The sequence below is a fragment of the Gigantopelta aegis genome, chromosome 12, assembly GCF_016097555.1.
Source record: "Gigantopelta aegis isolate Gae_Host chromosome 12, Gae_host_genome, whole genome shotgun sequence".
NCBI classification, from domain to species: domain Eukaryota; kingdom Metazoa; phylum Mollusca; class Gastropoda; order Neomphalida; family Peltospiridae; genus Gigantopelta; species Gigantopelta aegis.
In genome coordinates, this window is record NC_054710.1 from 18,869,133 (window position 1) to 18,883,648 (window position 14,516).

The window sequence follows — 14,516 nt, forward strand, 5'->3', positions numbered from 1 at the left end:
AAAACACCTCTTTTTTTTTGACCATGCAGCCACACATATTTATAAACAATTTAAGTGAAAATATGTTAGTAATTGTGTTTTTTGTCAGAAATTAATCCAATAATGAGAAGGTTAAAGGGACTATCCATAGTTTGTCTGCCATTGTTAAGCTTTCACGATGATTTCCACCAACAGAGACTTTTTAACAACTTTAATTACATATTAAATAAATCTTAAAAATAAAATATTAGAGTTTGTATATTAAAAAAACCAGTTTCTGATGATCCTATTGTTTGCACTAGGTCAACTTCATTTTATTTCCTAATATATAGTCATTTATGGGCTACCTACAAATATAAGGATGATTAAAAACACATTGAATATATTGACATTGATATTCTAAGCACGAAAATATATTTAATATGTAATAGTAGTTATTACAAAATTTTATTAGTCGAAAACATGTTACAATGCAGCATATTCCAGACAGGTTTGTAGGTTTTTGCCATAGTAGAAATGCTCACCTGTGGCATTTTAAGTCTGCCTACAGTAATTGTAAATCAAAACTTGCAGCAAAGAAACAATTAAAAGCCAAACATTATGCCTTCAACTGACGGCACTAAACTTTATGCAGCATTTTGTTTAAATGGCATCGGTTAAAACCCTGCATGGCTTTAGATTGCATCAAAGTCAAGCTGATAAACATTGTGCCCAGAATAAATCATGCCCAAATTAAGTACAAACATGCTGACCTAAAAATATTTTACCTCAAAACCACTGAAATATTAAGTTTAATTATATTAAAATAACTTGAAATACATTTCTGAATAATGACAACTCTACAGCAGCTGTTAATGACAGTACTGAACTAAAATGACCGTCCTGCACTAAGAAAGGACAAAAGTGCCCATTGTGTCCAAATTAGTGAGATCTAAAGCCATGCCTGACCTGTGGCAGCTCATATCACGGCTGTGGCAATTACTGTCGGTGTCACCGTTAAATCTCATATCACGGCTGTGGCAATTACTATCGGTGTCACCGTTAAATCTCATAACACGGCTGTGGCAATTACTATCGGTGTTACCGTTAAATCTCATAACACGGCTGTGGCAATTACTATCGGTGTCACTGTTAACTCTGATATCACGGCTGTGGCAATTACTATCGGTGTCACTGTTAACTCTGATATCACGGCTGTGGCAATTACTATCGGTGTTACCGTTAAATCTCATAACACGGCTGTGGCAATTACTATCGGTGTCACCGTTAAACCTCATATCACGGCTGTGGCAATTACTATCGGTGTCACCGTTAAACCTCATATCACGGCTGTGGCAATTACTATCGGTGTCACCGTTAAACCTCGTATCACGGCTGTGGCAATTACTATCGGTGTCACCGTTAAACCTCGTATCACGGCTGTGGCAATTACTATCGGTGTCACCGTTAAACCTCGTATCACGGCTGTGGCAATTACTATCGGTGTCACCGTTAAACCTCGTATCACGGCTGTGGCAATTACTATCGGTGTCACCGTTAAACCTCGTATCACGGCTGTGGCAATTACTATCGGTGTCACCGTTAAACCTCGTATCACGGCTGTGGCAATTACTATCGGTGTCACGGCTGTGGCAATTACTATCGGTGTCACCGTTAAACCTCGTATCACGGCTGTGGCAATTACTATCGGTGTCACCGTTAAACCTCGTATCACGGCTGTGGCAATTACTATCGGTGTCACCGTTAAACCTCGTATCACGGCTGTAGCAATTACTATCGGTGTCACCGTTAAACCTCATAACACGGCTGTGGCAATTACTATCGGTGTCACTGTTAACTGTGATATCACGGCTGTGGCAATTACTATCGGTGTCACCGTTAAACCTCGTATCACGGCTGTGGCAATTACTATCGGTGTTACCGTTAAATCTCGTATCACGGCTGTGGCAATTACTATCGGTGTCACCGTTAAATCTCATAACACGGCTGTGGCAATTACTATCGGTGTTACCGTTAAATCTCATAACACGGCTGTGGCAATTACTATCGGTGTCACTGTTAACTCTGATATCACGGCTGTGGCAATTACTATCGGTGTCACTGTTAACTCTGATATCACGGCTGTGGCAATTACTATCTGTGCTGATGCATTGTGCCTTTTTTTGGTAATTGTGGCTTCAGTTTTGAGGTAACATGTTCATGCAATTCATTTCTTTCTATCAGTAATATTAAAGGCCATGGTATGTGCTATCCTGTCTGTGGGATAGTGTATATAAAAGATCCCTTGCTACTCATTGAAAACTGTAGCAGGTTTCCTCTCTAAGATTATATGTCAAAATTATCAAATGTTTGACATCCAATAGCCAATAATTAATAAATCAATGTACTCTAATCATGTCGTAAATAAAACAAACTTTTTTCCTTCTTCTTTTGTTTTCTATCAGTATAACATAATGATTGAGGTGTGTGGGGAAGGTCATCAGAATTATTATTATAAACAACAATATTTGATTTTATTATTTAAATTTTTCCAGCTGAGCATTCAACTGGTAAATTTTTATACTCGAATTTAAAACGTTCATTAAATTTTATTTCACTTGTTATGCACTCAACAAAATGAACGAAGCAGCAGTAAACCTTTTGGCCAGTCATTGCTACTGTCATATCATTGTAGTAGCATCATTTTCCAGGTTAAAACAAATCACAACTCGACATAGTTTATGTATTTTTTAAAAACACTTAAAATAAAATGCTGAAAATATTTATTGGCTCTTAATTAATTTTGTTGAGTATACATATATGTTACATGTACTGGCTTCAAGGTCATTCCAACTCAGTTCAACCAGTATTTAAGGTCTCACACACACTTCAGTCTCAAATTCTCTTGAAATTTGGGGCAGAATTTAGCTTAGTCGGTTGAGCACTTGCGTCAAGAGGATTGGAAGGAAGGAAATGTTTTATTTAACGACACACACAAGACATTTCATTTACGTTTATATGGTGTCGGACATATGGTTAAGGGCCACACAGATATTGAGAGAGGAAACCTGCTGTCGCCACTTCATGGGCTACTCTTTTTGATTAGCAGCAAGGGATCTTTTATATGCACCATCCCACAAATAGGATAACACATACCACAGTCTTTGATATAGCAGTTGTGGTGCATTGGCTGGATCAGAGGGTTGAACCACATCGGTGCATCCATTCAACAGATCAAGTTTTTTCCTTGTTCCAACCAGTGCATTATGACTGGTCAAAAGCTGTCAAATGTGCTTTTCTTTCTGTGGGAAAGTGCATATAAAAGATACCTTGCTGCTAATGGAAAACTGTAGCAGGTTTCCTCTGATGACTACGAGTCAGAATGTTTGATATCCTATAGCCAATGATTAATTAATCAATGTGCTTTAATGGTGTCATTAAACAAAACAAACACTTGAAATTTGTATAAAATATTCCAAAGTCATCCACATGAAAAAATCCAAAATGTTGGCTCTGTATTCCAAGTAGTTTTTGAGAAATGTTCATTTTGCTAACAGTGGTAGGTGTTAAATTCAGCATGAATATTGCCATTATAATTTTTGTGCTATATTTCAAGTCCCATTATCTCAGGAAGTAATACATACAGAGACGTGCATTTTTGTATGAAGATTATGAAGGTCTGATGTATAACAGACTGGTAGTTTCCAGTAGTTAAACTGAATGCCTAGAGACAACTGAACAATCTGTAATATAACTGTAATATTTAAGATTATACAGCAATGATATGGACTTGAAATAGAAAAATAGTTAAATATGTGTAATGGTAGTACTAAACCAAATAATTTGAGGCTGGGTCAAAGTTTGAGGTGCACCCAACTTTTGATAGTGCAGTTAATACCACAAATCCTGTCATTGGTGATAAATATGAGTGTTTGTTGTGAAAACAATTAGTTTCATCTGGGAAAAACCTTTATGCAATTTTATTTCATTTTGTACCTCTGTGTCAAGTAGCCTTGTGTTTGAAACATGTATGGTGTACCTGTAAAAAAAAAAGGTACCTGTAAAAAAGTGGAACTAGGGTAATCACAGACCCTACCCGTTATCTGTGAAATGAGCAGCTTCACCCCCAATTTGTTCTGATTTACTCTAAGGATGAGGGGTGGTAGTATTTATATCTGGTGTGTGTGTATATATATATCTATATATTTTTTGATTGATACACTGCAGGAAGAAGTTTTAGCCACATATGTTAATACTGTCATATACACCCTAATGAATATAAGAATGTTTTAGTGTCTCGTAAGATAAACTGAAATGTTAACAATTTTTCAGTTGTCTCTAACCATTCAGTATGACCACGGAAAACTACCGTTCTGCTATATATCAGACCTTATAACCTCCTTAGTGCCCATACAAAATGTTATGTTTCTATGTACATTATTTGATGGGGAAATGGAACTTGAAACATGGGATAAAAATTATAGCAGCAATTTTCAAGCTAAATTTAACACCTACCATGGTTAGCAAAATAACCATTTCCCAAAAACTACTTGAAATACAGAGCCCAAATTTCTGATGTATTGATATAGATGACTGGCGAATATTTGGTGAAAATTTCAAGTGAATCTGAAACCGAAGTGTGTGGGGCATTTGTTGATTTGAAATAGAATGACCATTAGTTGTTTATATGTTTTACCTTGTTGATTGTTCATTCATTCATTCATTCATTTTTTCATTTTTTCTTTCTTTCATTCATTCATTCATTCATCTGTTTTATTTATTCTTTCTTCATTCATCTGTTTTGTTTAATCATTCATCTATTCAATTTCTTCAATCATCTGTTTCATTCATCATTTTTATTTATTCATTTTTTTCACTGCTAACTCATTCATTGTGCTCCTATAGTTTTGTTGATAGCTATTAACAAACCTTTGTTTAATTACCTTCTTTTCTTGTTTGTTGCTAAAACAGTAAATTTGACTACATAATATTTAATCAAAATTATCTTTGTTGATATCTGTTGTTCCACATAAATACATTTTTATATATTTAAAGTAAACAACATTGTTTTTTCCATTTAATTTTTTTTATTATTATTATGTTTTTTTTGCTAACCAGTTTATTCTCCGTTTCAAAGGCTGGTGTATTGTTGAGCTACTCGCTAATTAATTCATGACTTGAAATTTAAAATAAAACTACATGTAGTTGGCTGAATTTAATCAATCTGTAGAATGCTTGCCTCATGTTTGGTTTGTAATATCTAACTATGTCTATGACAACTTGTGCACCACGACCAGGGAATGCTTTGTTTTGAACATTTTTATTACTGACAGTTTGTCATCAGTTGAAAATTAGTAGTGATATCTGAAATTTGCATACCAAACAAAATGTTCCCTGGCGAGTGGACAGTGGTATATCATAAGGTTGTGGTATGTGCTGTCCTGTCTGTATATAACAGATCACTTGCTACTGTCAGGGATTTACGCAGGCGTTCTGTGGGTCCGAACAAAAGCCCCTTCCTAAATGAAAGTGGCACTGAAAACTTAGTTTCTGTACTAAACATTCACAATGTACTGCATCATTCAGTGGTCTGAAAAAAAAATCCCAAGAATGATTTACTCACTAATTTCAGGGCTAGCTCTGCCATTCGACAAATTCGGCAGTTGCGAATTTTAGGAACAGTTGGCAAATTTTATTTTAATTTCATGCAATAATTAATATCAGCATCCACCATGCATGATTTTGGCAGAAGATGTTTGGAAAAGCCATATGCCAGATATTTTGTCCCCAAAGTAGCTGGTTCCTACCAATTCTCGCTACAAAATATTTCCTATTCCCCCTAAAAACCTTGTTGACATATCCCATTACTGATGATTTGTGCTTAACGAGTGTGAATGTTTTAGACATCAACTGGCAAGCTTTAGTCTAATTAATAATGAAATATTTCTTAAATGTTGTTGTTATTAACTTTACTTCAAAACGAGTTCTGCATTTTGTAAAGCGTGACGGCCCTCCATTTGACGAGTTCAGTGCAGACAGATACATTTTAGAATGGTGGCTATTGGCAAAGGGCACAAGACATGTGAAAGGCCACAAACTACACTAACAACCATCCAGTTCATCAAAGTATTATGACTGTGACAACTCAAGCGAAAATGAGCTGTAGATACATAATGTTAAAAAAGGAATAAAACTAAACTGATAATAATAAAAAACATTTTAAATTTCAGTTTCATTTTAATGACAGTTCAAAATTATATTCATAAAACTTTTATGAAATATGTAGGCAACCAAGAGATGATATTGGGCAACCATCACAATTTCACATTTGTGCACCCCTGCCATCAGACATGGGACAGTGGCGAATTGTCCTGGATAAATTCATGGCTGTAGAAACATAGCAGGTTTTCTCTTTAATTTAAAATTATTAAATTATGTTTGGCATTCAATAGCCAATGAATGATTAATCAGTGTACCTGGTGGTATCTTTAAACCTAACAAAGCCAGTAAAAGTTTTTCTTATTTTTGCAGCCTCGTTTGACGATGAAGGCCCAGTGGTTAACGCCGCGGAGGTAGTGACATATGCCTCCGAGTCGGACTACGATGGCGAAGATACTCGACGCTGCGTCCTGTGCTCAAAACTCGGGGATGAATTTCCTGATGTGAGATTACGTTTTTGTTATAGATTGCAGTGGGCTAGATATAGATTGTAGTTGTAACATGTTTTAATTATATTTACTGGCAGTGCATCACTGAGATATAGATTATAGATGTAACATGTTTTAATTATATTTAATGGCAGTGCATCACTGAGATATAGATTATAGTTGTAACATGTTTTAATTATATTTACTGGCAGTGCATCACTGAGATATAGATTATAGTTGTAACATGTTTTAATTATATTTACTGGCAGTGCATCACTGAGATATAGATTATAGTTGTAACAGGTTTTAATTATATTTACTGGCAGTGCATCACTGAGGTATAGATTATAGTTGTAACAGGTTTTAATTATATTTACTGGCAGTGCATCACTGAGATATAGATTATAGTTGTAACAGGTTTTAATTATATTTACTGGCAGTGCATCACTGAGATATAGATTATAGTTGTAACAGGTTTTAATTATATTTACTGGCAGTGCATCACTGAGATATAGATTATAGTTGTAACAGGTTTTAATTATATTTAATGGCAGTGCATCACTGAGATATAGATTATAGTTGTAACAGGTTTTAATTATATTTACTGGCAGTGCATCACTGAGATATAGATTATAGATGTAACAGGTTTTAATTATATTTAATGGCAGTGCATCACCGAGATATAGATTATAGTTGTAACAGGTTTTAATTATATTTACTGGCAGTGCATGACTGAGATATAGATTATAGTTGTAACAGGTTTTAATTATATTTAATGGCAGTGCATCACATGACTGAGATATAGATTATAGTTGTAACAGGTTTTAATTATATTTACTGGCAGTGCATCACTGAGATATAGATTATAGTTGTAACAGGTTTTAATTATATTTACTGGCAGTGCATCACTGAGATATAGATTATAGTTGTAACAGGTTTTAATTATATTTACTGGCAGTGCATCACTGAGATATAGATTATAGTTGTAACAGGTTTTAATTATATTTACTGGCAGTGCATCACTGAGATATAGATTATAGTTGTAACAGGTTTTAATTATATTTAATGGCAGTGCATCACTGAGATATAGATTATAGTTGTAACAGGTTTTAATTATATTTACTGGCAGTGCATCACTGAGATATAGATTATAGTTGTAACAGGTTTTAATTATATTTAATGGTATAGATTATAGTTGTAACAGGTTTTAATTATATTTACTGGCAGTGCATCACTGAGATATAGATTATAGTTGTAACAGGTTTTAATTATATTTAATGGCAGTGCATCACTGAGATATAGATTATAGTTGTAACAGGTTTTAATTATATTTAATGGCAGTGCATCACCGAGATATAGATTATAGTTGTAACAGGTTTTAATTATATTTAATGGCAGTGCATCACCGAGATATAGATTATAGTTGTAACAGGTTTTAATTATATTTACTGGCAGTGCATCACTGAGATATAGATTATAGTTGTAACAGGTTTTAATTATATTTACTGGCAGTGCATCACTGAGATATAGATTATAGTTGTAACAGGTTTTAATTATATTTACTGGCAGTGCATCACTGAGATATAGATTATAGTTGTAACAGGTTTTAATTATATTTAATGGCAGTGCATCACTGAGATATAGATTATAGTTGTAACAGGTTTTAATTATATTTACTGGCAGTGAATCACTGAGGTATAGATTATAGTTGTAACAGGTTTTAATTATATTTACTGGCAGTGCATCACTGAGATATAGATTATAGTTGTAACAGGTTTTAATTATATTTAATGGTATAGATTATAGTTGTAACAGGTTTTAATTATATTTACTGGCAGTGCATCACTGAGATATAGATTATAGTTGTAACAGGTTTTAATTATATTTACTGGCAGTGCATCACTGAGATATAGATTATAGTTGTAACAGGTTTTAATTATATTTAATGGTAGTGCTTGTGTTAGAGGATTGAAAAACAGTCAATGGACTCGATCTCTTATCTGTAGCGGGTTTCCTCTGATGACTGTGTGTCAGAAGTACCAAATGCTTGACACTCAATAGCCAATGATTATTTAATCAATGTGCTCTAGTGGTGTTGTTAAACGAAAACAAAACAATCTCTTATTGTTGCCCCCATCCCAATCAGTTCCTCACAACTGCTATATCAAAGGCTGTGGTATGGTAACCCATTGTCCTCAAAAGGCAGCTGAGGTGTGTGTGCCCAGGACAGTGTGCTTGAGCCTTAATTGGATATAAGCATGGAAATGTAGTTTAATTAAATAAAAAACACAAATATTTTAATATTATATTTTTTTTCATTATACAACAAACTCGGTAAATAGACTGTCAAAATGTAAGTATTCACAAGACATTGATAGTTTAATGTACACCAAACTCGGTAAATAGACTGTCATAATGTAAGTGTTCACAAGATATTGATAGTTTAATGTACACCAAACTCGGTAAATAGACTGTCAAAATGTAAGTATTCACAAGACATTGATAGTTTAATGTACACCAAACTCGGTAAATAAACTGTCATAATGTAAGTGTTCACAAGACATTGATAATTTTATGTACACCAAACTGGGTAAATAGACTGTCATAATGTAAGTGTTCACAAGACATTGATAGTTTAATGTACACCAAACTCTGTAAATAGACTGTCATAATGTAAATATTCACAGGACATTGATAGTTTAATGTGCACCAAAAAAGATGGGATTCACACTGAATTATTTAAAAAAAAAGGTTTTAACAAAATTAATGTTTGTGTTGGTTTGTTTTCATTGTTCAGTACACGCTGGACAAAGAATAAACACTGTGTTGGGGTGTGTCATTAACGAAGCCTTCTTCTTGTTTGTAGGAGGCGGGCAGGCTGCTGTATGTGGGACAGAACGACTGGGCGCACGTCAACTGTGCTCTGTGGTCGGCTGAAGTCTTTGAGGAGAGAGACGGCTGTTTACAGAACGTGCACTCCGCCATTACGAGAGGCAAAAAACTGGTACGGGCATCAGTTAACAAAATTCACTGTGTTTAATATTAGGCAGCAGATAGCGAGTTTTGACAAAGTCATAGCCTAGTTTTTATACTGAGAAGTATACATGTCACCAATTGCAGCAGATATTCTTAGCTACTTTTTTAAAAACAACCTCCTACTCTTAAGAGTATGATGAACCAGCTTGAAGTGTTCAGTGGGTGGCGGTTCCTGGTCCCTGGTAGGAGACAGGTTCTGGCTCAGTCGTTAGAGCACTCGCCTCAGGTTCTGGGCAGGACGTAGCCCAGTGGTAAAGCAATCACTTGATGCTTGGTCGGTCCAGGATCGATCCCCGTCAGTGGCCCCATTGGGTTATATCTCATTCCAGCCAGTGCTCCACAACTGGTATAACAAAGGCTGTGGTATGTACTATCCTGTCTGTGGGATGGTGCATATAAAAGATCCCTTGCTGCTAATCGAAAAGAATAGCCCATGAAGTGGCGACAGCGGGTTTCCTCTCTCATTATCTGTGTGGTCCTTAACCGTATGTCTGATGTCATATAACCGTAAATAAAATGTGTTGAGTGCGTCATTAAACAAAACATTTCCATTCCTTTTTCCTTTCACCTCATGTTCTTGGCTTGTATGATCAAACCCCATTGATGGATCAATTCTCTAATTGACTTTCTCCCTTGTCCAAACTTGTACCCCATAACTGGTATATCAAACAATGTGGTATCTACTGTCCTCTCTGGGATACTGCATATAAGAGATCCTTTGCTGGTATATCAAACAATGTGGTATCTACTGTCCTCTCTGGGATGGTGCATATAAGATATCCTTTGCTGGTATATCAAACAATGTGGTATCTACTGTCCTCTCTGGGATACTGCATATAAGAGATCCTTTGCTGGTATATCAAACAATGTGGTATCTACTGTCCTCTCTGGGATGGTGCATATAAGATATCCTTGGTGCCTAGTTTTTATACTGAGAAGTATCAAACAATGTGGTATCTAGTGTCCTCTCTGGGATGGTGCATATAAGATATCCTTTGCTGGTATATCAAACAATGTGGTATCTACTGTCCTCTCTGGGATGGTGCATATAAGATATCCTTTGCTGGTATATCAAACAATGTGGTATCTACTGTCCTCTCTGGGATGGTGCATATAACCGTATCCTTTGCTCATATATCAAACAATGTGGTATCTACTGTCCTCTCTGGGATGGTCCATATAAGATATCCTTTGCTGGTATATCAAACAATGTGGTATCTACTGTCCTCTCTGAGATGGTGCATATAAGAGATCCTTTGCTGGTATATCAAACAATGTGGTATCTACTGTCCTCTCTGGGATGGTGCATATAAGAGATCCTTTGCTGGTATATCAAACAATGTGGTATCTACTGTCCTCTCTGGGATGGTGCATATAAGAGATCCTTTGCTGGTATATCAAACAATGTGGTATCTACTGTCCTCTCTGGGATGGTGCATATAAGATATCCTTTGCTGGTATATCAAACAATGTGGTATCTACTGTCCTCTCTGGGATGGTGCATATAAGATATCCTTTGCTGGTAATAGAAAAATATAGGACTACAGTTTCCTCTAAGATTTCGAGGGAAACATTACCAAATGTTTGACATTCGTCAGTCGATGATTACTAAATCAATGTGCTCTAGTGGTGTCATTAAACACAACAAACTTTAACTTTTATAAATGACTTTATGTATTTGGAGCAATTTATTACCTGTATATAGAGCATGAGTTAAAATTGGCTCCTAATTCTGCCAGCCCAAATGAAAACCTACAGGACGAAACAATTGACATTGACTAATGTGTGAATAATGGGATGACATGGCAAACCAACAATCCCATCCCCAGGCTTTCTGCCAGCCCAAATGAAAACCTACAGAACCAAACAATTGACACTGACTAATGTGTGAATAATGGGATGACATGGCAAACCAACAATCCCATCCCCAGGCTTTCTGCCAGAAATTAATTTGAGGGTACATAATAAACCATAGGTTCCCCATGTAGGTACATGTAGTTACACGTTTGAAATGTTTTAAAATCAGACACTGCATTTTTTGTGCTTTGACAAATTTCAAACCAGTTCTTTTACTATCATCTATCTAAAATCATAAAAATGTATTCATTAATTTCAAATATTTTAGCAGGGTTTAAGCTCGACCCAAAACATTATTAGCAATTTGGCTAATTTGGTCAGAAATATTTTCTTATTTTAACCATTCTTTCTATAACATAGTTACACCATCGCTGTTGTAGATGTAGCAGCTAAATTGACAACATGTTTGACGTCATAACAACAGAATTTACTTTTATCATCCATTAAAGGCTTTTCTAGGAGATATCGCTGGCACTATAATTTGTGATATTTCTGCAGGAGATATCGCTTCTTATCTTGATTGGTCAAATTTTAATCACAAGACAATGCTTTGTTACGTCACTGTGTTTGTTTCAGAGCTAAACCTACCATTAGTGACGTCACGCAACTGCCGTTCTGCTAGTTAACGAGTCTACCGCTGACATTCAACCCACATTACTGACATTGTTTACAACTGTCGCAAATGAAAAGAATAATAGATGAATAAAAAGATAATGGATGATAAAAAGAATACCCCCTCGTGTCTTGTGATATCATAATTTATCAGCACTCGTTACTTTTATCAACTCGTGCTGATAAATTATGATATCACAACACACGAGGGGAGTATCCTTTATTTATGTTTCACAGTATAATTATTGAAGGTATTATATTTCAACACAAACATAATATTATTGCTGAATCAATCATTGATCAGATTGGTCACTGCAAACAAGTTCAATGTGTACTGATTTGCGGGCGCGTATCTGATAAAACTCAGTTGGCTGCAGCTTTATCCGAGATGTTTCAATTGTCAACAGTGCTACTGAGTACGAACTCATCCGAAGTAAAAAGTAAGTAAGTGTACAACCAAAAGTCAAAACATTGATAAGCTAGTAGATCAAAAGTAGCACTCGATTTAGCTTTTTGGCGATTTAATAATAAAATATATTCGTCAAATTTAATTTTAATTTGTATTTGGCTAATTGGTGAACAGCAGCTTAAACCAAGTTTAGTGTACTTAATTTTACCCTTCGTACCCTCTGGCAGAAACTCGGGGCTGGTGGTGATTTGACCACTAACTTCTATGTATTGAAATGTAAATGTGTAACAGATTTATAATTACTGAACACATGTTGTTTGTTGTTGTAGCTGTGCGACCTGTGTGGTAAATCTGGCGCCACTGTCGGATGCTGTAGTCGTGGATGTTCTGGCAACTTCCACTTCGCCTGTGCGCGACTCAGTCAGTGCGTCTTTCAGGAGGACAAGAAGGTTTACTGTCGTCTCCATGGAGACCAGGCAGTTGGAGAGGTGAGTGCTGTATTATTAGAGATTGTTGTCTGGGTAGTAGTATATGTTCTAGATTATTAGAAGTTGTTGTCTGGGAAGTCGTATATGTGCTATATTATTAGAGATTGTTGTCTAGGAAGTAGTATATGTTCTATATTATTAAACATTGTTGTCTGGGAAGTAGTATATGTTCTATATTATTAGAAATTGTTGTCTGGGAAGTAGTATATGTGCTATATTATTAGAGATTGTTGTCTGGGAAGTAGTATATGTGCTATATTATTAGAGATTGTTGTTTGGGAAGTAGTATATGTTCTATATTATTAGAGAGTGTTGTCTGGGGTGTAGTATATGTTCTGTATTATTAGAGATTGTTGTCTGGGAAGTAGTATATGTGCTATATTATTAGAGATTGTTGTCTGGGAAGTAGTATATGTGCTATATTATTAGAGGTTGTTGTCTGGGAAGTATTATATGTTCTATATTATTAGATGTTGTTGTCTGTGGTGTAGTATATGTGCTATATTATTAGAGATTGTTGTCTGCGGTGTAGTATATGTGCTATATTACAAGAGATTGTTGTCTGGGAAGTAGTATGTGTTCTATATTATTAGAGGTTGTTGTCTAGGGTGTAGTATATGTGCTATATTACGATTGTCTGGCAAGTAGTGTATGGTGGATGTTGAGCGTAATGTTGGTATGTACAGGGTTCATATTCCGTTCATCTCAGAGTGAATTGGTGTGGGACCTAGCTCAGTTGGTAGAGTGTTCACCCGAGGTGCTGGCATCACAGGATCGAACCACCTCTGTGGACCCATTTTCTGATTGGGTTTTTCCCATCCACACCAGTGTCCCATGACTGGTATACCAAATGTGCTATCCTGTCTGTGGGGAAGTGTATATAAAAGATCCCTTGCTGTTAATGGAACAAATGTAGTGGGGGTTTTCTGAAGACTATGAGTCATAATCACACAGGAAAAATTTAATGTCACCGCAGATGTGCATCCAGGATTTGTGTTTACAGGCGGGGAGAGGGTGTGTGTGTCTAAATGCAGCTACTTAAATAGTGGTGAATGCCGCTCTATAAAATAAGTGGGAAAAGGTGTATCATGAGCAAGAGATATCGAAATCCCCTCAACTCCAGCCCTGAATCCGCACCTGCACTATGCTGACAGGTGTTTAGCTCACCAGTAAAGTATAACCATTAACAGACTGGACAGATAGCTCCGATAGCTGAGGTGTGTGCAGAGGATAATACAAATGAGTGTGCTGTAGTGGTGTTGTTAAAGAAAACTTGACGTTCTGTTTGTAGATGGTACATCACGGAGGGTTTTCTGTTCTTCGTCGTGTCAGTATTGATATGGACGGGCGATATTCAAAGAAATCCTGGAACAAAGGCATTAACCCAAGTCTGCTCAGTGTTCTTATAGGTAAGCTAATAACTATATGTCACCTGTGCTATTAACAGAATAGGTTAGGTGGGGTGTGCTGGCCTTTCACTGGGATTTCCCATAAAAATGCCACGGCCAT

General features: G+C 36.0%; 1 protein-coding gene across 4 annotated transcripts in view; it reads left to right on the forward strand.

Annotated features, from left to right (window-relative positions):
* Positions 1-14,516, forward strand: part of LOC121386787 — a 103,978-nt gene that overhangs the window by 52,529 nt on the left and 36,933 nt on the right. For 3 of the 4 annotated variants that reach the window (XM_041517801.1, XM_041517802.1, XM_041517805.1), the window contains exons 19-23: positions 2,514-2,528; positions 6,490-6,620; positions 9,472-9,609; positions 12,849-13,007; positions 14,299-14,416. In XM_041517801.1, coding sequence (XP_041373735.1) covers positions 2,514-2,528; positions 6,490-6,620; positions 9,472-9,609; positions 12,849-13,007; positions 14,299-14,416 — 561 coding nt within the window. The remainder of the gene's footprint in view (positions 1-2,513; positions 2,529-6,489; positions 6,621-9,471; positions 9,610-12,848; positions 13,008-14,298; positions 14,417-14,516) is intronic. The other variant, XM_041517804.1, reaches the window with a different exon arrangement.